This window comes from Sus scrofa, unplaced genomic scaffold (genome assembly GCF_000003025.6).
Source record: "Sus scrofa isolate TJ Tabasco breed Duroc unplaced genomic scaffold, Sscrofa11.1 Contig2147, whole genome shotgun sequence".
NCBI lineage: Eukaryota > Metazoa > Chordata > Mammalia > Artiodactyla > Suidae > Sus > Sus scrofa.
In genome coordinates, this window is record NW_018085031.1 from 16,687 (window position 1) to 40,586 (window position 23,900).

At 43.6% G+C, this 23,900-nt stretch overlaps 1 protein-coding gene across 2 annotated transcripts; it reads right to left on the minus strand.

The window, feature by feature from the left end:
• Positions 1-9,752: 9,752 nt before the first annotated feature.
• Positions 9,753-23,020, minus strand: LOC100517803 (glycine N-phenylacetyltransferase). 2 transcript variants are annotated; one of them, XM_013994303.2, is made up of 7 exons: positions 22,782-22,953; positions 22,452-22,546; positions 19,439-19,534; positions 15,781-15,888; positions 13,821-13,947; positions 12,511-12,682; positions 9,753-10,573 (listed from the first exon to the last, which is right to left on the minus strand). In XM_013994303.2, exons 3-7 carry the CDS (start codon positions 19,514-19,516, stop codon positions 10,519-10,521), a joined length of 540 nt encoding a protein of 179 aa, XP_013849757.2. In that variant the 5' UTR covers positions 19,517-19,534; positions 22,452-22,546; positions 22,782-22,953; the 3' UTR covers positions 9,753-10,518. The 2 variants fall into 2 exon arrangements, with proteins under 2 accessions (XP_013849757.2, XP_003480745.2); XM_003480697.4 differs by lacking the exon at positions 22,452-22,546 and having other exon boundaries at positions 22,782-23,020.
• Between the last annotated feature and the right edge of the window lie 880 nt (positions 23,021-23,900).

The following is a 23,900-nucleotide window of genomic DNA, read 5'->3' on the forward strand; positions in this document are numbered from 1 at the left end:
GTGCTTGTCCTCATCGCTCTCACCCTTGATTACTAGGTTAGTCCATAGTTTCTTCTCCTTCTCCTTCTCCTTCTTTTGGCTGCAACCCCTGCCTGTGGAAGTTCCTGGGCCAGGAATTGCACCTTCTCTGAGATTTCCACCTGTGCCACAACTGCAGCAATGCTGGATCCTGAACCCACTGTACCACATAGTTTTGTTGTTATGGTGGGAAGGTTTGACTCTAATCAGAGGAGCAGGGATGGATGGGGGTAGCTAGTGTCTAGAGAGAAAGTCAGAAAAGCTTGCATGCTCCTTCAGTCCTTGGACCAGCACAGCACAAGTTTACACAGATTTCCCTAGAATATTAATCCTTCTTTTTTTTTTTTTCCGTCTTCTTAGGGCACACCCATGGCATATGGAGGTTTCCAGGCTAGGGGTCTAATCGGAGCTACAGCTGCTGGCCTACGTCAAAGCCACAGCAACGCCAGATCTGAGCCACATCAGTGACCTACACCACAGCTCAGGGCAATGCCAGATTCTTAACCCACTGAGCGGGGCCAGGGATTGAACCCGCAACCTCATTGTCACTAGTTGGGCTCATTAACCACTGAGCCACGATGGGAATTCCCTAATATTTTAATTCTTAATCTTGTATCCTGGGGTTGAAGTCACTGTCATTGTCCATTACTTTCTCCAAGGTCATTGAAACTGTTCTGTCACGATTAGCCTAGTGGATCCCCTTGGCCCCTGAGGGGTCCATAGCTCACAAAGTCTGTCTACAACACAAGAGTAGAGTCCTTCTGTGTCCCACCCAGAGCCGGCCCCTGGTCCTCTGTCTTCTTCAGCCCCAACACTCAGTCCATCCAAAGATTCAAGAGTCTCTACTATCCTTGTACGTTAAACCCTTAAACTAGTCTCTCTCTCTCTCTCTCTCTCTCTCTCTCTCTCTCTCTCTCTCTCGCTCTCGCTCTCTCGTTGTATTACTTTTTCCTTTTAGGGCCCACTGAAGCCCATGGAAGTTCCCAGGCTAGGGGTGGAATTGGAGCTGGGGCTGCTCGCCTATGCCACAGCCACAGCAATGCCAGATCTAAGCGGCATCTGTGACCTACACCACAGCTCATGGCAACGTTGGGTCCTTAACCCACTGAGGTAGGCCAGGGATTGGACTCGCTTTCGCATGGACACTATGTGGGGTTCTTAACCCACTGAGCCACAATGGGAACGCCTAAACCAGTCCCTTAAACTCTCCAGATGGTTTCCCCCGCTGGAAAAAAGTGTTCTTGTGCCAGGTAACCAAGGATTTCTTCCTACTCTTCTGTTACAGCCCTCCCAAGTCAGTCCCCAATAAGCGTCCTTGTGCCTGGGATAGCTGGTGCCCACAGAAAGTGAACAAGTTTGGTTTAGAAGCAAGGAAAAGGATTACTGTTCCATCAGAGACTGGACAGGTGAGAGCTCTAGCTCTAGAGCACACTGGCTCCCTGACAAGCTGTGGGTGGGGCTGCTTCATAGGGTTCCAGGCAGCAGGGAGGGGGCGGAGCTCTCCAGGGTCTGGCACAGGCATGTTGCTCACAACTCCAGATGACAGTGCCAGGTGCCGCGTCTCTGCACACAGCCCTACAGATGCTGCCATCTTGGATTGAGGCCGTGTGCACCGCAGTCAAAGCACCATGCGTGAGGCCTCTGCTGTGGGCACCCTGTGAGCAAGTGAGACTGAAGGAAGCAAGCACAAAGGAACAAAAGGTTAGACTTTATCCCCAGATTCAATTTCTATTCCCTGAGACTTGTTCGTGGACTTTGCTGGTGACCCTTCCTTGACTCTGCAGTTGTTATCTTTGCTGCTATTTGAGATAAGAGACATTCATCTTCTCACACCCTTTGGGGTCAGATAGAAGGAAAAAGGTCCAGGAGCACTGGTGTCAATCTTTTTTTTTTTTTTTTCACACGTTTTAGGTTACAAGCTTGTGATGATTTCTGCTGTACAACAAAGTGACCCAGTCCTATATGTACACACATCCATCCTCTCTCAGAGTCTTTTTCCACATAGATCACTGCAGAACTTGGAATAGAGATCTCTGTGCTGGCCAATTATTCCACATACCTCTGTGGGTATATGGCATCCGTCTTCATGGAAGTGTTTCTCTGGGTGCTGGGTTAGGGTCGCCAATGACAAAAGGAGCAGCACAGCGGAGGGGCTCAGGCTGGATGATGGGGCCCAACTAATGGGGTGGAGAGCCTACCTGTACCTCTAATCTTGAGTGTGACCTTGGACAAATGAGTACATCTTTCCATGCCTCTGTTTCTGTATCTAGAACGTAGAAAAAAATACTAGTACTCGGAGTTCCTGTTGTGGCTCAGCGGAAATGAATCTGACTAGCACCCCTGAGGATGCAGGTTCGATCTCTGGCCTGGCTCAGTGGGTTAAGGATCCAGTATTGCTGTGAGCTGTGGTATATATAGGTGGCCGATGCAGCTCGGATCTGGCTTTGCTGTGGCTGTGGTCTAGGCCAGTGGCGGAAGCTCTGATTCGACCCCTAGCCTGGTAACTTCCACATGCCACAGATGTGGCCCCCAAAAGACCAAATAATGATAATGATGATGATGATGACAGTTCTCATTGTGTAGGGTTTTGAGGAAAAGTCGGTTCTGTCTGTGCTCTGCCACAGATAAGACAGTCCACGTGTCCTTTCTTACGAAAGAAGCGCCCGTCCTTACGTGGAAATCCAGCTAGTGGATTTCCCTGTGCCCACAAATCCTTAATGAGTTCCAGAACGTATATGATTTTTGTCCTTTATCTAGCCTGCTTGCTGTCTGAACACTTAGAAGGGTGGGTTGTATTTCAAGAGAAAGCTGAGTGTGAAATCATCACCCTTAACATTTTGAAGCTTTAATTTTCTGAAACGGCACAGAACCTTAGTGCATAGCACACAATGTTCGTTGGAGGGTTGGTTTCAATATGTGATATCCTTTATTCCATTGTATAAAATGTCCTACAGCTTGCCATAAGGAAAGTGGCAGATAGGACAAAATTCCTTGCATACAACAAAGCATTGCTTTACAAGTATCCCTTTCCACCCATAGTAGTCGTGTCTTGATGCAAATAATTCATGTTCATCCTTGAAACAAGTTGAGAACATGCCCACATTACTTTTCTCTTGTCAATGTAGAAAAAAAAAGTCATAGTCAATACTTAAATAGCTAATGTAGTTCACAGAATGGACAAAAGTTTTATGTGATGGAATCCCACAAGCAAAATCCAGTTTGAGAGATTTTTCCTGATCTTTTTGCCTTTAAAAAAATATTTTTAACATTACTCAATGACTTTTTTACATTTATAGTTGTACAACAGTCATCACAACCCAATTTTATAGCATTTCCATCCTCAACCCCCAGCGCATCCCCCCCCACCCCCAACTGTCTCATAAGTTTTCCAAAGTCTGTGAGTCAGTCTGTGAGTCAGTATCTGTTCTGCAAAGAAATTCATTGTGTCCTTTTTTTAAGATTCCACATGTAAGTGATAGCATAGGATGTTGGTGCCTCACTGTCTGGCTAACCTCACTTAGAATGATAATTTCTAGGTCCATCCATGTTGTTACAAATGCTGCTATTTCTTACCTTTGAATGGCTGAGTCATATTCCATTGAGTATATGTACCAAATCTTTATCCACTCCTCTGCTGATGGGCATTTAAGTTGTTTCCATGTCTTGGCTATTGCATATAGTGCTCAATAAACACTGGAATACATGCATCTTTTCGAGTCATGCTTTTCTCTGGGTAGATGCTCAGGAGTGGGATTGCCAAAAATGGAAATCCTGGTCATCAAATGGTAGCTCTATTTTTAGCTTTCTGAGGCATCTGCATACTGTTTTCCACAGTGGTTGGTTGCACCAATTCACATTCCTACCAACAGTGTAATAGGGTTCCCTCTTCTCCACACCCTCTCCAGCACTTATTGTTTGTAGACATTTTGAGGATGGCCATTCTGGCTGGTGTAAGGTGGGACCTCAGAGTGGTTGTGATTTGCATTTCATGAGTGATGTTGAAATCTTTTCATGCGGTGTTTTGGCCATCTGTATGTCTTCTTTGGAGAATGGTGTATTTAGATTTTCTGCCCTTTTTTTGGATGGGTTTTTTTGTTTGTTCTTTGGTTTTTTGGTATTGAGCTGCAGAAGGTGTTTATAACTTTTGAAGATTAATCCCGTGTAAGTTGCTGCATTTGCAAAGATTCTCTCCCATTCTGTGGGTTGTCTTTTCATTTTGTTTAGGGTTTCCTTTGCTGTGCAGAAAGTTTGAAGTTTAACTACGGGCCATTTGTTTATTTTTTTTTATTGTCATCACTCCAGGTGGTGGATCTGAGAAGATACTGCTGTGGTTTCTGTTGGAGAATGTGTAGCCTGTGTTTTCCTCTAGGAGTTTATAGTATTCAGTCTTACATTTAGGTCTTTAGTCCATTTTGAGTTTATATTTGTGTATGGTGTTAGGAAGGGTTCTAATTTCCTTCTTTTCCATGTGGCTGTCACTAGTTTTCCCAGCACCACTTCTTGAAGGGGCTGTCTTTTCTCCTTCGTATATTCTCGCCTCCTTTGTCATAGCCTAGTTGGCTGTCAGTGCATGGGTTTAACGCTGGGCTTTCTCCCCTCTTCCACCCATGTATATTTCTGTCTTTGTGCCAGTGCCATGTGGTTTTGATGATTGTAGCTTTGCAGTAGCGTCTGAAGTCAGGAAGCCTGATTCCTCCAGCTCCATTTTTCTTTCTCAGGATGTCTTTGGCTATTCTCGGTCTTTTGTGCTTCCAAACAAACATTGAACTATTTGGTTCAAGTTCTGTGAAAAATGTCCTTGGTAATTTGATCAGCATTGCATGGCATGTGTAGATTGCCTTGGGTGGTATGGTCATTTTGGTCGTATCGGTGCTTCTAATCCAAGAGCATGGAATGTCTTTCCATCTGTTTGTGTCATCTTTTATTTCTTTCATCAGTGACTTAATGTTTTCAGAGTACAGGTCTTGCGTCTCTTTAGGTAGGTTTATTCCTCAGTATGGTATTTTTTTTGATGTGATGGTAAATGGGATAGTTTCCCTAATTTCTCTTTCTGATCTTCCACTGTTAGTCCATAGAAATGCATTTGATTCCTGTGTATTGATTTTGTATCCTGCAACTTTGCCAAATTCATGGATGAGCTCTAATAGTTTTCTGGTAGCATCCTTAGGATTCTGCAGGTATAGTATCATGTCATCTGCACATAGTGGTGGTTGTACATCTTCCTTTCCAATTCGGGTTCCTTTTACTTCTTTTTCTCCTCTGATTGCCATGGCTAGGACTTCCAAAACTATGTTGAAGAGTAGTGGCGAGAGCAGACATCCTTGTCCTGTTCCTGATCTCAGTGGGAATTCTTTCAGCTTTTCACCATTGAGAATGATGTTAGCTCTGAGTGTGTCATATATGGCCTTTATTACGTTGAGGTAGGTTCCCTCTATGCCCACTTTCTGAAGGGTTTTTGTCAGAAATGGGCGTTGGATATTGTCAAAGGCTTTTTCTGCGTCTATTGACAGGATCATATGGATTACATTCTTCAGTTTGTCAATGGGGTGTATGGCACTGAAGGATTTGCGGATATTGAAGAATCCTTGCATGCCTGGGATAAATCCCACTTGATCATGACGTACAATCCTCTTAATGTATTGTTGGATTTGGTTTGCTAGTCTTTTGTTGAGGATTTTTGCACTGATGCTCATCAGTAAAATTGGCCTGTAATTTTCCTTTTTTATGTGGTATCTTTGTCTGGTTTTGGTATCAGGGTGATGGTGGCCTCATAGAATGAGTTTGGGAGTGTTCCTTCCTCTGCAATTTTTTGGAATAGTTTCAGAAAGATAGGTGTTAGCTCTTCTCTAAATGTTTGATAGAATTCACCTGAGAAGCCATCTGGTCCTGGACGTTTGTTTGTTGGAAGTTTTTTAATCACAGCTTCCATTTCGGTACTTGTGATTGGTCCCTTCATCTTTTCTATTTCACCTTGCTTTAGACTTGGAAGATTGCACTTTTCTATGAACTGGTGCGTTGCTTCTCAGTTTTTTGGTGTATTGGCGTATAGTTGCATGGAGTAGTCTCCTATGATCTTTTGTATTTCTGTGATGTCCGTTGTAACTTCTCCCTTTTCATTTCTGATTTTCTTAATTTGAGTCTTCTCTCTTTTCTTCTTGATAAGTCTGGCTAAGAGGTTCTAAATTTTGTTGATCTTTCCAAAGCACCAGCTTTTAGTTTCATGCATCTACTGTGTGGTTTTCTTCATTTCCATTTCATTGATTTCTGCTCCAATCTTTCTGATTTCTTTCCTTCTACTAAATTTAGGTCTTGTCTGTTCTTCTCTCTGTAGCTGCCTTAGGTGTAAAGTTTGGTTGTTTTTTGAGCTTTTTCTTGTTTCCTGAGGTGGGCTTGGATTGCTAGAAACTTGCCTCTTAGAACGGCTTTTGCTGCATCCCATCGGTTTTGGAGTGTCGTATCTTTGTTGTCATTTTCTCCTAGGTATTTTTTAACTTCCTCTTTGATTTCCTCCGTGATCCGTTGGTTGTTCAGAGCATGTTGTTTCGTCTCCACATGTTTGTGTATTTTGCAGGTTTTTTCTTGTTGTTGATTGCCAGTTGTATGGTATTGTGGTCGGAAAAGATGCTTGATATGGTTTCAGTTTTCCGAAAGTTACGAAGGCTTGATTTGTGGCCCAGAATTTGATCAATCCCAGGGCACGTTCCATGTGCACTTGAGAAGAATGTGTATTCTGTTGCTTTGGGATGGAATGTCGTATAAATATCTATTAAGTCCATCTGGTCGAATGCTTCCTTTAGGGCCTGTTGATGTTCTGTCTGGATGATCTGTCCATTGCTGTAAGTGAGGTGTTAAAGTCCCCCACTCTTTTTGTGTTATTGTTGATTTCTCCTTTTAAGGTTGTTAGCAGTTGCCTTATATATATAGTGTGGTGACCCTGTGTTGGGTGCATATATATTTCCAATTGTTATATCTTCTTCTTGTATTGATCTTTTGATCATCATGTAATGTCCTTCTTTGTCACTTATAGTATTCCTTATGTTAAGGTCTATTTTGTCTGATATGAATAGTGCTACTCCAGCTTTCTTTTGATCCCTGTTTGCATGGAATAATTTCTTCCATCCTCTCAGTTTCAAGTTGTATGTGTCCCAGCATATATATAGATCTCCTTTTTGTATCCATTCAGCCAGTCTGTGTCTTTTGGTTAGGGCATTTACTCCATTTACAGGTAAAGTAATTATTGATATGTGTGGTCTTATTGGCATTTTATTCACTGTTTTGGATTAGTTTTGTTGCTCTCCCCCCCCCCTTCTTCTCTTGTTCTCTCCTCTTGTGCTTTGATTACTGACTTTAGTGTTGTATTTGAGTTGAATTTTCCTATTTGTGTGTGTGTATCAATTGTAGGTTTTTGGTTTGCAGTTGCCCTGATGTTTTGATTGAGGAGTACATATATATACATATATATGATTGTTTTAAGTTGTTTGTCTCTTAATTGCAGGTGCATCTCCGGTGTCTTGCATGTGTACCCTCGTCTTCTCATGCTTTCTGATTTTGGTAGCATATTTGTGCATGGGTGATTTCCTACCTGTACTGTATTTATGCCTTTACTGGCAAGTCTTGTTATTTGTGGTACTTTTGTTTCTACTTGTGGCCTTTTCTGCTCTGCCTAGAGAAGTTCCTGTAGTATTTGTTGTAAAGCTGGTTTAGTGGTGCTGAATTCTCTTAGCTTTTGCTTATCTGTGAAGCTTTTGAGTTCTCCTTCAAATCTGAATGAGAGCCTTGCTGGGTAAAGTAATCTTGGCTGGAGGTTTTTTCCTTTCTTCACATTAAGTACATGATGCCACTCCCTTCTGGCCTGCAGAGATTCTGCTGAAAAATCTGCCAATAACCTTATCGGGGTTCCCTTGTCTGTTATTTGTTTCTTCTCCCTGGCTGCTTTCAATATTTTCTCCTTGTCTTTAATTTTGGTTCGTTTGATTAATATGTGTCTTGGGGTGTTCCTCCTTGGGTTTATTTTATATGGTACTCATTGTGCTTTCTGGATTTGAGTGAGTGGTTCTTTCCCATGGTAGGGAAGTTTTCAGCTATTATCTCTTCAAATATTTTTTTCTGTCCCTTTCTCTCTCTCTTCTCCTTCTGGCACTCCTATAATCCAGATGTTGGTGCATTGAACATTGTCTCGGAATTCTCTTAGACTGTCTTCATTTCCTTTCGATCTTTATTCTCTTTCCTGTTCTGCGTCAGTGATTTCCACTACACTGCCCTCCACCTCACTTATTCATTCTTCTGCCTCGTGTACTCTGCTGTTGATTACTTCTAATGAATTTTTTATTTCAGTTATTGTATTTTGCATCTCTGCTTGCCTGACTTTTAAATCTTGTATTTCTTTGCTCAGCATTTGCTGTAAATTATCAGTTTTGCCTCCGTTTATTTCCAATGTCTTTCATCCTCTTCAGCATCATCAGTCTAAAGTCTTTTTCCTGGAGGCTGAGAATCGCCTGATGACTTAGCTGTTTTTCTGGGATTTCTTCATGCTCCCTTATCTGAGTAATAGTTCTTTGCTTTTTCATTTGTATAGGTTTTTGGTGTGGTGTCCTTTTTGCAGACAGTACACTTGTAGCCTCTCTTACTTCTGGTGTCTGCCCCCCTTGTGGTTGAACTTGGTTAGGGGGCTTGCTGTAGGCTTCTTGATGGGAGGGTCTGGTGCCTGCCCACTGGTAGGTGGGGCAGATTTGTCTCCCCCTGGTGGGTGGGGCTTTGTCTCTGGGTGAGATTAGAGGTGGCTGTGTGCCTGGGGGGGCCTTTAGGCAGCCTGTTTACTGATGGGCATGGCTGTGATCCCCCCTGGATTATTGTTTGGCCTGGTGCTTCTCAGCTCTGAAGGGTGGGGCCAGATTTTCCCCAAACAGAGGAACACACACTGTTGAATATTTCTGAGAGCTTTGCCTCCTATGTTCCTCCCCTACAATGATCCATGGTCACCCGCATTTTTCCCAGGTGATCCTCCAAGAACTGCAATCAGGTCAGACCCAGTTTCCCATGGAGCCTCTGCTTTGCCCTGGGACCCAGTGCACATGAAAGTCTGTGTGTGCCTTTCAAGAATGGGGTCTCCATTTCCCCCAGTCCCATGGAGCTCCTGCACACAAGCCCCACTGGCCTTCAATGCCAGATGCTCTGGGGGCTCTTTCTCCCTATGTCAGATCCCTAGGCATGGGGACCTAATGTGGGGCTCAGAACTCTCACTCCTGTAGATGAGTCTCTCTGATACAGTTACTTTCCAGTCTGGGGGTCTTCCCACCCAGCAAGTATGGTGTTGCTTATATCAGGTAATTGCCCCTCCTACCATCATGATGTGACCACCTCTTTGTCTTCTGGAGTAGGATATCTTTTTGAACGTTTCCAGCCCACTTGAAGGTTGTTCAGCATTTGGTTGTAATTCTGTTGTTTTTGTGAGAGAACGTGAGCACCAGGCCTTCTATCCCACCATCTTAATCCTGTCGCTATTTTTTCTTGATTTACCTTAAATGTAAACTATCTCTGTCATTCGGATCTTAAGTTCTTGTGAAATGACAGTTATTTGGCTTGTGTACCATTTCTGGAAGTCACAATGTTAAATTGCCCTGCTGATGTGATAAGACAAACTACCTACATTCTCTGATTCTGCATTCCCTGTGCATGCCCTAAAGAGAGGTGCATATGATGTTGTTGCCAACAGAAGAATAGCAGCACCACCAGAATAGTGGGTTCACATATGCTTTATTGATTATGGATACTTTCCTTACTAGCCATATGCATTAGAAGAAAATTGAGAATCGGGAAAATAAACCAGACAGAAACAGAAGTATTGCATTATATCCCTTATATGTGAAATATTAAAAAAAAAAAAGTTGAACTCCTAGAAACACAGAATAGCATGGTGGTTTCCAGGGTTGGGATGTGGAGGAAATAGGCAGGTCTGGTCATGCCAGGTCTGCTGGAAGCAAGAGATTTCATGAGTGATTTGTGAGCAGGAACTCTAGTGCTTCTGTGGACCAATCATGCTGCTTTCCCAGAGCCCAAACAACACCCACTGCTTTACTGCTGATTATACTTTTTTCTTTCTTTCTAGCCACCCATGCATGTCTCTGGCCAACACAATGGTGGCTTCAGAGCTGCTTTATAGAGGCACACAGTTCCACTGGTTCCAACCACAAGGAAAGGGGATGTGATGCAGATTGTGATTGATTTTCTGTACGGTTTTGTTGGCTTTGTCTGTATGCATATATGTGGGGAAGCCACGTTCATCCAGAGCCTGGATGTGGACACACAGCAAATTGGAGATGAGACCCTGGCCCCGGTACTCAGGCAGGGTGGCCCCCATCCGTATCTCTCCTGTCTGGTCCATCAGGGACCAAGATATAGGGGTGCCCTCAGGCCCCAGCAAGCAGATGGAGAGAAAGTTGCGGATACATCGCTCAATGAATCTCTGGCTCCTCTCGTTGCCACCAAAATGCCAGAACTTATTCACCAAGGCAGCGTGGGTAACATCCATGGATGAGACTTGAAACACTCTTGGTTACTATTGAAAACAAGGGAATAGAACAGCCCATAAACCACACATACTGTGGAGTGATGTATTTGTTTGCCCCCAAATCATCTTCAGACAATCAGAGCACAAGGTATAGATTCTGCATCCAGATGGCCTGGACCCATCGTCTGGCTACTGAGTTGTCTTCAGGAGGCTGTATAATGTTCCTATGCCTCCATTTCTTCTTTATAAAGTGGGACTATTCACCGAACCTTCTTCAAAATCTGATATGAATATAAGAGCAATTCCATCAGAAGTACCTAAGACTTGTGCTCACACACAGTAAAATGTATAGTTCTTCTCAGCAACACAGTGACTGACTCTCCAGTTAACATGAGAGATGTGCTAGGGCCCCTATTTTACAGGTAAGAAACATACATAAACAGAAAAGAGACAAGTGCCCCAAAGTACATGCCAGCAAGCTATTTATGAAGATCGAGCTTGGAATCCCGAAATCTTAGAATGTTGGTGTCAGGGGGCCCTTGGCCACTGTGGGAAGCTGAAGACCAGAGAAGGGCAGTGATGAGGACAGGCAGCCCCTAGGGTACAGAGCACTGAATGTGAAGCCTTCTGCAAGACATAAAGGGGCTTTAGGAGGTGACCTAGAAAGAATCCTGGAGTTCCCATTGTGCCTCAGTGGTTTCAGGACCCGACACATTGTCCATGAGAATGTGGGTTCGATCCCTGGCCCCATTCAGTGAGTTAAGGATCCAGCGGTGTCAGCTGTGGCCTAGGTTGCAGATGCCACTTGGATCTGGCTTTGCTGTGGCTGTGGTGTAGACCTATAGCTGCAGCTCCAATTCGAGCCCTAGCCCGAACACTCCCATATGCCAGAGGGAACAGAAAGAGAGGGAAAAAAAGAATCCACGATGAGGAATTATGAGGTCTAGACTCAAGCCCATCATGTCCTTAACCGTCCACATGACCTGAACAAATATATCTTCATCTGATCCCATTTTCTGTCATGAAAGCGGGGATAATATCTCCTCTCTTGTCTATATCATGGGGTGGACAAGAGAATCAAATGAGATTTTAGATGTGGCGGTGCTTTTCAGGTGTCGTGTGTGAAACTGTGTGAATGAAGCTTTTCCAGGCATCTTAGCACACAGGGCGCCCTAGGAGTGGGCATCTCCAGGTCACGTCCTCACCAGCAGTGTTCAGTTCTAGTCAGTGTTAGGCTGGACATCAATGGGGGAAAGCCCATCATTTGTTTCATTTTTCTTTACCAGAAACCTGTTGCTCTGTGGAGTGAATTCATGAAAAGCGCATAGAGCAAGCATCTGCTCTGCGTTTTGCTCTGGCTCTGGAGGGTTTGTCAGTGAACTACATAAAGGAGCTCTCCGCCCTTGTAGAGCAGAGGGTCACACAAGAAACAGGTCGATACGTACACCAAGAAGCTGATGTCAGATCGTGATAAATGCAATCAAGAAAAGACAAATTGGGTTAGTGATGAACACTTAAGGGGGCGGTGGTTTTACACAGGATGCTCTGAGAACTCACAGGAAATGACATTGGAGCATGTGGATGGCAAGAAAGAGGTCTTTAGATAAAGATCAGAGGGAAGGACAAGGTATCAAAGTGCAAAAAGGCAATGGCCCAGAGGCATGGGTGAGTGTATGAGATCAAGTTGCCAAAAGATGGCTAGAGCTGCTGATGGGAGTAAGCAAGAGGGGCAAGATGAAACCCAAGAGGGAATGGGTTCCAGGTCTTATAGGACCTTGGAAGTCCATAAGAAGAGTCTGATTTTATTCAAGGTGAGCTGGGAAACCTCAGGGGCTTTTCAGCAGGTTAGTTAACAGAATCCACATTATACACACTAAAAAAGCATCTGCTTGGAAATGGATTGTAGGGAGATAAGGAGAGATGTTGGGAGGCTACTTAAGTAGCGAAAGAGGTGAGTAGGGCAGAGCGTCTTTTTTCAGACTCACCTGGCTTTGGGTCTGCTGTATCCAGGAGGTAAGTTCTTTGTCTCCGGCAGGGAAGGAAGCAGTTTTATTGCCATCTCAGGCGTTATATAGAGAATGCGTTGTGTTTGCTTGACCTTAATGAATTTAGTGGTTGCAAGATTCTGTATAACCTCGTCCAGGCTGGGCTGTGAACCTAGAGAGGAGTAAAGTTAGGAGAGAAGTCATTGCCCATTTAGATGCTTCAAGAAGCTTCCCAGTAGACATAGGCAGGATGTGGAGTCACACAGTGTTGCTTCTGGTGTGGCCATTGATCATGTGACCAAGGCCACATCACTCCCTGAGCATGTTTTCTCTTATGCAGCACAGAGGTAATACTAGAACTCCTGACTACATGACCATGGGCGTCAAGAAGAAGTGGCATTACATCATTTTCATTGTTTTGGTCTTTTGTCTTTTTAGGGCCGTACCCGTGGCACACGGAGGTTCCCAGGCTAGGAGTGGAATCGGAGCTGTAGCTGCCGGCCTCCGCCACAGCCACAGCAACGCCAGATCCAAGCTGCATCTGCGACCTACACCACAGCTCGTGGCAACACCGGGTCCTTACCCACCGAGTGAAGCCCTTGGTTCAAACCTGCGTTCTCATGGATGCTAGTCATATTCGTTTCCACTGAGCCACAGTGGAACTCCCAGAAGTGGCATTTTAAAAATAATAGTACCTTACATGCACATATGACATGCTTGGGTATTGGTCAAATAGCAAATTAAATCCTTCCCATTAACCCTTTGTTTTAAGTACTTTTCTTATCTTCGTTTTTTATGTGAGGGACCTGAATAACAGCTAGGTTCTATGACTTGCTCAAGATCACAAAGCAAGTACAAGCAGTGCAAGGATGCCAGCCTAGGGAAGCTGACTTCAGGGACCGTGGTCCTTGTGACCAGGGAGGGGTTCCATGGCACAGGGATTTATCATCTAATTCTAGGAATGGAAGGCCAGAGGGAGAGCTTTGCTCTCCCGCCTAAGGGATTGATCACCGTAAGAGACCCCAACTACGTCTGCATAATAGATCATGAATCCTCAGCTAACGAGAACTTACACTACCCACAGTTTCTTAGAAGGACCTCACAGTTTGCAATGTTTGAATTCAACCCTGCTGAACAGATGGTGGCAGCGGATATGAAAAGTGAACATCCCATCCAGTGTCCGGGCGGCGGGGAGGTGGTAAAAAGAAATAACGGTTGTAGGGGGAATGTACTCAGGATAAAAAGTGACCCTGCAGGTATAGGCATGAGCAGTCCCAGCAGCCGGCACACATCCCACATCCCTTACATACTCTGGATCTGCAAATGCTGCTTCCAGTTGATGACATCTGATGTGCTAAGGGCTTCGTGACAGTTCTTGAGATCCTTAGAATAGATTTGGTAGGTATTGGTGTGGTGATCAAAGTCATCTGTCATCTCCTGTTTGGTTGGGTGATGTAAATAAATCACACTGATTACCCAGGGGTTGGAATACTTGTGCTTGGCATTTCATCATATGGTGCTATTTTACAGGCTTGAACATTACATTCTTCTAGATGCATGGTCATCCTGCTGAATCCTTGACATCACGAGATGCAAATCATAATATAATCATAATCCATCGTAAGTTACAGATTTAATGGATTATTCCACTATGAGCAAGTACCTATACCAGGTATCTATAGGATGCATTGCAATTTCAGATCAACCAAACATGCACCAGTTTAGGAAGTATGCTTGAATAATTCTGTACCACTCAGGAAAAAGAACGGATGTTCATCGGAGACAAGCTTCTGCTATAAGAGTACATATTACTTTGGTTCAAAGGGTCCTAGAACAAATGGAGTTTGAACAAAAGAGTATGGAAATTGATGTGGCTACCCCTCCATCAGAATTTTCACTTACACATGGTAAAGCTGAACAGAATGAAGGCACATGATGTCTTTAAAACGTAAACCACAATGAACTATTGTTTAAAAAATAATTCCTATTCCCCAAAAAAATGAACCACAAAAGCTGCTCAAAGAGACCTCCTCAGAATTCACATATAAAAGATGAGATTACTTGAAGAGGAAGGAAGGAATCAGAGAACAACCACCCAAAAGAGTAGACTAGTGGAAAGTATTGGACATTAATTTACACATATCAAAGTACTCAGCATTAATACGGCTGACAGTCCGTGTTTTCAAGATTTCATAACAAAGCAAACATTACTTCATTTTTCGATTTCTATACTTTAAATTATTTTTGCATTGTGTTTAATTTGGTATTTTTGTTTATTTCTTGGCCACACCTGTGGCATGCAGGAATTCCCAGGTTAGGGATTGAACCTGCACAACAGCAGTGACCCGAGCCACTGCAGTGACAACTCCAGATCCTTAGCCAGCTGCACTGCAAGGGGACTTCCCACCTTTTTTTTTTTTTTTTTTTTAGGGTCGCACCCAGGGACTATGGAAGTTCCCAGGCCAGGGGTCAAGTTGGAGCTGCAGCTGCCAGTGTACACCACAGCAACGCCAGATCCTAGCTGCATCTGCAGCCTACACCACAGCTCATGGCGACACCAGACCCTTTAACCCACTGAGCGAGGCCAAGGATTGAATCCACATCCCCTTGGATACTAGTTGGGCTCCTCACCCTCTGTGCCGCAATGGGAACTTCATCTATTTTTTTAAAGAATTTTGAAAGAACCATTCTATATTTAAATTTTACTTGTAAAGAACTTGTATCCAAATGACCTCATATGGCTACATAGTTTTGCAGGGAGGCATTTTTACTTTATGTTTTTCAATACGCTCACAACAGATTTATATTTGAACCTGAATCGCCCCTTCGTCTGAGTGATTTAAAAGGCTGCTACTGAAACTATATTCCCAAATACAAGTATTGTAAGTTGTCCTTAATATTGCCCTAACATTATTCATATTTACCTTCACCTAGCTTTATGTTACCCACAGGAATACCCTATGACTCTTTATTGCATTGAAATATTAGAGATGGGTAGGACCTGGTTCAAAACTACTTAACTATTTACACGTTCATTCAACAATAGTTTTATTGTTGTGATAAAAGAGGCTTACCATGACACGTACCAACTGACCGTTTTTAATGTTCAGTGGCGTTAAGGACAATTTACAACATTGTACAACCGTCACCCCCCACCATCTCCAGAAAGTCATTTCTGGATCCACAGGGACTAGCACGTGGCCAGGCGTGTGGTAGGCACCCAGCACACATGAACACAGATGCATATTCGTTCTACATCTGGCATCTTACCTGCTCCTGAGGGCGAATAACCACTGTATTAAAATCAGGCCACTTGTCCACCAAGGCCTTTAGCTTGAAGGGGTTTCCTTGGTTCATGTGGAAGATGGTGCCATAAACCTGCAGTTTCCCGAGAGAGGAGAGGACCAAAAGCATCATTTAATCAGGGCAAGGTTTATTTCTATGAAATTATCCTTTTGTTTTCTTTTAAGAGCCACACCCGTGGTATAGGGAAGTTCCCAGATAGGGGTTGAATCGGAGCTAAAGCTGCCGGCCGACACTGCAGCCACAGCAACTCAGGATCCGAACTGAGTCTGGGACCTACACCACAGCTCACGGCCTCGCCAGATCCCCAACCCACTGAGCCACGCCAGGGTTTAAACCTGCCTCCTCATGGATACCAGAGGGATTCATTTCCACTGTGCCACCACAGGAACTCCCATGAAAAAGGAAATTTTTTGATTGGAAGGTACCTAATGAGAATTTCTGCAGATCATTTTTTAGGTTTGACTTTTTTCCCCAACAAATGTATCTTTCAAAAATATTTACCTACAAAATATTCAGACCAATGAAATTTATGACAAAAAGTATGAACTCTCCCATTACAGCATTTAGTAAGATCTTCAGTAGATTTCCTTCTGTTCCTGTACACACACATCGAATTTCACAAAAATGAAAAATTTCAGATACACTCTAGGTGTTTCCAATTTTCAATGTGAAAACTGACTCTTCAAAGAATATCTTTTTGCAGAAATCTTTGCATAGGTACCCACTATGCACCCAGGGAAGGTTTTTCGAAGAAAGATTGCTGGGTCTACAGTTATCTACATGTTTTTAACGTAAACTTTCAAATTATCCTCTGGGCAAGGTAAATATTTCCTACCAGTAAGTGGGGGCTTTAGTCATTAAAGATCGGGGCAATGTCTCTTTGGTCCTTTATTTATTTATTTATTTATTTATTTATTTATTATTTGTCTTTTTGCCATTTTTTGGGCCACTCCCACGGCATATGGAGGTTCCCAGGCTAGGGGTCTAATCGGAGCTGTAGCCGCAAGCCTACACCAGAGCCACAGCAAGGCGGGATCCCAGCCATGTCTGCAACCTACACCACAGCTCACGGCAAGCGGATCCTTAACCCACTGAGCAAGGCCAGGGATCGAACCTGCCTCCTCATGGATGCCAGTCAGATTCCTTTCCACTGAGCCATGATGGGAACTCTGCCCCCTGGTTAATTTATCTCTCCCCCTAAGTCTCTGGTCCTTTTCTAGTAAATAAAAATTAAGCCAGAGGGTCAACCTATGAAAGAATGATTACCTTTCTCTTCCCCAGCGTGAAAGGATGGTTACCAATGGATAAGGTTGAGGAAGGTGAATACCTTCGGCTCACCCCCAAATTATGCCAAACCTTTCAAAGTATTAGCCTCCAATAAGAGAAAGAGATGTCACCATGATTGACATCCTTGTAAACTTATGGTCCGATCTATGAAACAGCGGCTAATATGTGCACAGTGGCTAATATTTGACCCTGTGGTAGCATCAGGGTGCATGGTGTGGACAAAAAAGATTAATGGAAGTTGAAATATATAAGTTTTATTGACCAATGTCCAGGGCCTTGTGCCAAGTGTATGAGCATAATGGTGAGTTGTTGGTTTCAAGAGGTAACTTGCCTGGAGTAAAATCCTGGCTGTATGCTCGGTGAACTTGGTGGCGTGCAGAGACCTCCAGGCTCTGCGCCTGTCCAGCACCACAACCAGGATGTTGGAGGTGCTTAATCCAGTCAAGATGCAGAACTTTTCCATCATCACAAGGATCGCCCGCCCGGGGTGCTCTTTTATAGGCACTCCCATTACCGTCCCACGCCCCACCTCCCCCACAGCCTCTGGCAGTCATCGATCTGGTCTCCATTTCTGCCATTTTGTTATTTCAAGAATTTTAGATAAATGGAGTCACATAGCACGTGACCCTTTGGGACTGGCTTGCTTTCACTCAGCATGATTTTCTGGAGATGCATCCAGATTGTTGCAGGTATCCATAGCTCGTTCCTTCTTTATCATTCAGTGGTATTCTGTGGTATGGATGTACCATGGTTCATTCACCTATGAAAGGACATCTGGGTTGCCTCCAGTTTTTGACTCTGAGGGATAAGGCTCTCATAGACATTTGTGTATTCGAGTTTGTGTGACCATAAACTTGCATTTCTCTGGGGCAAATGCTCAGAACTGCGATTGTTGGTTGTGTGCTGGTTGGACAGGGAGTGTTTAAAGAAACAGACAAGTTGCTTTTCAAGACTGGCTGTGCCATTTCACATTCCTACCAGCAAGAGATGAGAGATCCCGTTTCTCCTCACTTTTACCATCGGAAGTTGAGAGACGTTTTTGCTCCAAACATTCAGGCAAGCTCAGGAAAGTTCAAATTGGGTAGGTGACTTATATTTCTGGCCCCAGCAGTATAACCAGTTGGGCAAGTTATTTGTTTTCTTGGCCTTAGAGACCTCCTCTGCAACACAGGGAGAAGCCTGATACCCATCCCATGTGGGCGTTTGGAAGTGTATGTGAGTTCACAGATAAAGCCCAGGAGCTGGGATGAAGTAAGGGTGATAACTGCCTCCTATTGCTTCTGATGGACTACTCTGCCACCGTTTCTGGCCCCGACATACCCAGGTGGTGCTGGTGTGGACAGTGGTTGCATGTGACTTGAGCTTCTATCTTTAGCTATCAAAGTAGCTTTTTAAAAGAGCAGTTCCAAAATAAAATAAAACAAAATACAAAGCATTTCCTAGCTTTGTCAATCCTCTAAGTGGTAAAAATGAAAATATAAGTGAAATACGTGTAAATCCAGCCCCTTGGTAACAAACGTTGCAATAAAATAATGAAGGGTATGTAATCATTTCTAGGTCTTCTCCATGGATAGTGTACCTTCTTTTGAGTGTCAAAGAGATAGGATTTGGCCTATGAAATATTCCCCAAAGACACATGGTGGTAACCTCACCTCAGGCAGAAAGGTTGAAAAATTATTATGTCTTAGGTGAACCTCTTAAGGAAAAACCAAGGAAATGTTTTTGCCTCTGCAGAGAGCAGTTTGGGGCCACTTAAAAATATTGGGCATGGAGGTCCCATTGTGGTGCAGCAGAAATGAATCCGACGAGTAACCATGAAGACATGGGTTCCATCCCTGGCCTTGCTCAGTGGGTGTAGGATCTGGCATTGCCATGAGCTGTGGTGTAGGTCACAGGTGCGGCTCAGGTCCTGCATTGCTGTGGCCTGTGACATGGTCTGGCAGTTGTAGCTCCGATTCGAGTCCTAGCCTGGGAACTTCCCTATGCCACAGGGGCAGCCCTAAAAAGCAAATATATGTCTATCTATCTATCTATCTACCTATGTATCTATCTATCTATCTACCTCTGTATCTGTCTATCTATCTGTCTATCTATCTATCTATCTATCTATCTATCTATCTATCTATCTATGTATTTGGACATGTCATATTCCTGAGACCTGCTTCCTCTTCCACGACAAATATCTTTTCCTTGCCAAGAAGTGGTGTGGACTGCATGAGATGTACCATGAGTGAGTTTCTGCTACCGAAGGCATGCTCAGTCAACACTCATTTTCTTTCCCTCCTGTTACAGGAAGAGACAACCCTGTGGTTCCCTAAGAATGCCCCGTGCTCACCTTTAAGGACTCGGGAAGGCTCTTCCTCAAGCATTTCTCTAGCCTCAGCAGCATCTGGGCACTCTGCAAGTGGAGCATCTTGGCAGGTACCTTAGCCTAGAAGAGGACCAAGAAAACAGGCAGGAATGAGAAGATGGTGAACCAAACAGATGACACAAACAGATGGAAAGACATTCCATGCTCTTGGATTGGAAGAACCAATATGACCAAAATGACCATACCGCCCAAGGCAATCTACACATGCCATGTGATCCCGATCAAATTACCAAGGACATTTTTCACAGAACTTGAACCAAATAGTTCAATGTTTATTTGGAAGCACAAAAGACCAAGAATAGCCAAAGACATCCTGAGAAAGAAAAATGGAGCTGGAGGAATCAGGCTTCCTGACTTCAGACGCTACTGCAAAGCTACAATCATCAAAACCATATGGCACTGGCACAAAGACAGAAATATACATGGGTGGAAGAGGGGAGAAAGCCCAGAGTTAAACCCATGCACCGACAGCCAGCTAGGCTATGACAAAGGAGGCAAGAATTTACGATGGAGAAAAGACAGCCCCTTCAAGAAGTGGTGCTGGGAAAACTAGTGACAGCCACATGGAAAAGAAGGAAATTAGAACCCTTCCTAACACCATACACACAAATAATCTCCAAGTGGATTAAAGACCTAAATGTAAGACCAGATACTCTAAAACTCTTAGTGGAAAACATAGGCCAGACACTCTCTGACATAAACCACAGCAATATCTTCTCAGATCCCCCACCTAGAATCATGACAATCAAAGAAAAATAAACAAATGGGACTTAATTAAAACTGAAAGTTCCTGCACAGCAATGGAATCCCTAAACAAAATGAAAAGACAACCCACAGAATGGGAGAAGATTTTGCAAATGAAAATCTTCGCAGCTGACAAGGGATTAATCTCCAAATTTATAAACACCCTCTGCAGCTCAATACCAAAACAAAAAAAAAAACAAAATCCAAACAACCCCATCAAAAAATAGGCAAGAGATCCAAACAGATAATTCTCCAAAGAAGACGTACACATGGCCAAAAAACACATGAAAAGATGTTCAACATCACTCATTACTAGAGAAATGCAAATCACGACCACTATGAGGTACCACCTTACACCAGCCAGAATGGCCATCATCCAAAAGTCTACAAACAGTAAATGCTGAAGAGAGTGTGGACAAAAGGGAACCCCATTACACTGCTGGTGGGAGTGTAAATTGGTGCCACCACTGGGGAACGCAATATGGAGATTCCTCAGAAAGCTAAAAACAGAATTACCATTTGATCCAGTAATCCCACTCCTGGGCATCTATCCAGAGAAAACCATGACTTGAAAACATACATCTACTCCAATATTCAAGGCAACATGAATGGAAACAACCTAACTGCCCATGGACAGACGAGTGCATAAAGAAGATGTGGTACATATACACAATGGAATATTCCTCAGCCATTAATAGGAAAGAAATAACTGCATTTGTAGCAACATGGATGGACCTAGAAACTATCATGCTAAGTGAAGTCAGTCAGACAGTGAGACCCCAACATCAAAGGTTATCACTTACATGTGGAATCTTAAAAACAGGCACAGTGAACTTCTCTGCAGAATAGATACTGACGCCCAGACTTTGAACAACCTATGGTTTCCAAATGAGACAGGTTGGGGATGGGGAGATGCACTGAGGGTTTGGGATGGAAATGCTGTAAAATTTGGTTGTGATGACCGTTGTACATCTATAAATGTACTAAATTCACTGAGTAATAAAAAAAAGACAAACAATAAAAAAACAAGACAGTCTCAATATCTGTCCCTAGGATAAGGCCACATCAATCACGTTCGCATAGCAGATAGCGACAGAGTAAAGAGACAAAGTAGGTGATTAAATAATTCATCTCACCAGGGGATTGTAAGGAAAGAAGAAAAGTATGGGATGCCCCTGTGAGTTAATGCTGACTTGAGAAAACCAGCTTACTGAACAATAAAACCCAGCAGGCTTGCTTGGAAACAAAAGCATGACACAGCACATAAGGCATGCTCCCAGATAATAAAGCACTGGTGGAACTAGACCCTCATCCTACCCAGTGAGGTTGGTAACACCGTGAGTCCTAGGATATGCTCTTCTGCACACAGTAAAAATAAAAAATACAGGAAAAGGTGATGTTCTACTGAAACCTGAGATGATTTATCGTATTTTAGCAAAGCCCGCCTTTTTGCTGGTTTCTACTATGGCATGACAGTCCCGGTTGGACCCTGCTGGGACAAGAACGCTCCCCTGCCTGACACAGAAGAGGCACTGCTGATGAAGGCTGACGTCTACTCAAGAAGGAAGAAGAAGGCGGTCTTCTGCCCTCTCCACTTTTCCTTTGATGATAAAACTGTAGCCCACTAAATTCTAGGGGATGGAGCAGTCCCTTGCCAGCAGGCTCGTATTTCTCACAAGCGTTCCTATACGAATAAACTCTTTCCTGACCTGTTGCTCTGCTTCTCACTGAATTCTTTCTGTGCCGAGACAGACCTGACACCTCACTACCATTCTACTGGCTTCATCAGTTGGTGGCAACTCTAGGAACCATCAAGACAATAACTGTCACACAAACAAAGGACAACACTCAAACAAAAGGAGAAAATAGAGAAGAAAAAAAGTACACAGTTCTTGATTAAAAGAGGTAAATCTTTGCTTATAGATATTAAATAAGCAATATAGGTGAGAATTGTAAGGATGTGGAGAGAGAAATTCAGAAGGGAAAACAAAATAGGAAAAAGGCATTTCATGGCCATACCATGACTGATAAAAATCTTTTGAATTTCCTTTCTTTTCGCATGATTTGAATTAACAATAAATCTGGTCTGCATCCCAGTCCACTTTCCTCTGCATATGTCCTCCCTGACTGTGAACAGACTATTTCACTTCCCCGGTTAACCTTTATCTGAGGAACAGGCCACCTCTTTTAGAGTGTTTCCTACAGGAGTAAATCGAATAATGTCTGCACATACCTCGACAGTAGGTGCTAGATACACATCATCTGGATCAGGAGCCTTCCTTGCAGCTGTTATTACCGCTCCATGCAACCCCCCTCCATATCGTTGATCTGCTCAGAATGGAAACCCGGCTTAGCCCTTCCAAGAATGTTTTCTGCTCTACACATAGTACATGGGACAGATTACTTCTCAGATTGAATCAACTCCCTCTCCTTCAAAGTGTATCAATAAGTGAGCTCAGCCCTCTTATCTAGAACCAACAAGATCATCTGATTTTTCCCCTGGTCGTGGGTGAAAAAGAAGGCAAGTCTCAAAACAATGATTCTCTCACCATTCGGGCCTCACCTGAAAAGTTGTCTCTGTGCAGAAAGATCCCCAGGACCAAATGCGAAGCAGCAGACTTTTCCAGAATGTGGAATTCTTTTTGTCTTGGCCCACACAGCCAGGACTTGCAAGTGTGTTCTGGTAATTTTTCTCCAGAAACAGCTGAGTTGCAGCCGTTAACAAAGACCTTGCCTCTTTAAGAGGGGAGGGTGGAGAAGCTTCTATTAGCTGGCGTGTTGTCCAGTGGCACCAGGTCCCTCCCTCTGGGTCACATGTTCTGCTGCTTCTGCAAGTTTGGGAGCCTGGCTGAAACTCAGAGTTTGTGGTCTGATCCCACCACTTACCGGTTGTATGTTTATAGCCAAGTTATCTAATCTCTCTGTGCCTCGGTTTCCTCGTGTACTCATGCTACCTCCTCTTACTAGGTTTTGGGTTTTGTTTTTGTGAGTTAAACAGGCTAGCATTTGTGAAATGTTCAGGTGAGTGCCTGACAAATATAAAACATGTGTTAATGTTTCTTAAAGGAAACAAAGCAAAACAAAATTACCTGAATGTAGGGTAGGCCGGATGTGTAAATATGTCTCTCCAAATCTTGAGTGAAATACTTTTTCCCTGTGGTTATAGACCCAGCCCCTTTTGATAAGAGCATTATTGTAATTATTATTATTATTTTGCTTTTTAGGGCCAAACCTGGAAGTTGAAGCTGAGCTGCAGCTGCCGGCCTACCCACAGCCACAGCAATGCAGGATCCAAGCTGCCTCTGCAGCCTACACTGCAGCTTGTGGCAATGCTGGGTCCTTAGCCCACTAAGCGAGACCAGGGATTGAACCCGCATCCTCACAGACGCTATGCTGGGTACTTAATCCACTGAGCCACAACGGCCACTCCAATAGTATCTTTCTAACATTGATCAGAATACCATTGTTAAAAATTGTTGATCAGAATATCACTGTTAAAAATTCAGTTTAATAGCATCAGCTGAATGTATGTCCGTCATTTGTGGAATTTTTTTAAGGAGCTGCCATGTGAGAGAGTCTTTAAGTTGACTAACCAGGAATAACTTGGAGGAAGTAAATCAGAGAGTCAGGGTGTGATTGTCCTTATACCCTAAACAAGGTATCAGCAGTTAAGGGAAACGTT

What these genes read in the sequence shown, in the direction of transcription:
- LOC100517803 (XM_003480697.4), bottom strand. Translation starts at nt 19,516, where the DNA reads ATGCTCCACTTGCAGAGTGCCCAGATGCTGCTGAGGCTAGAGAAATGC. An exon ending in GCCTTCCCGAGTCCTTAAAG is followed by an intron (nt 15,889 to 19,438) that starts GTGAGCACGGGG and finishes GGGAAACTGCAG; the next exon opens with GTTTATGGCACCATCTTCCA. An exon ending in GCAGCATTTGCAGATCCAGA is followed by an intron (nt 12,683 to 13,820) that starts GTATGTAAGGGA and finishes ACTCCTCTCTAG; the next exon opens with GTTCACAGCCCAGCCTGGAC.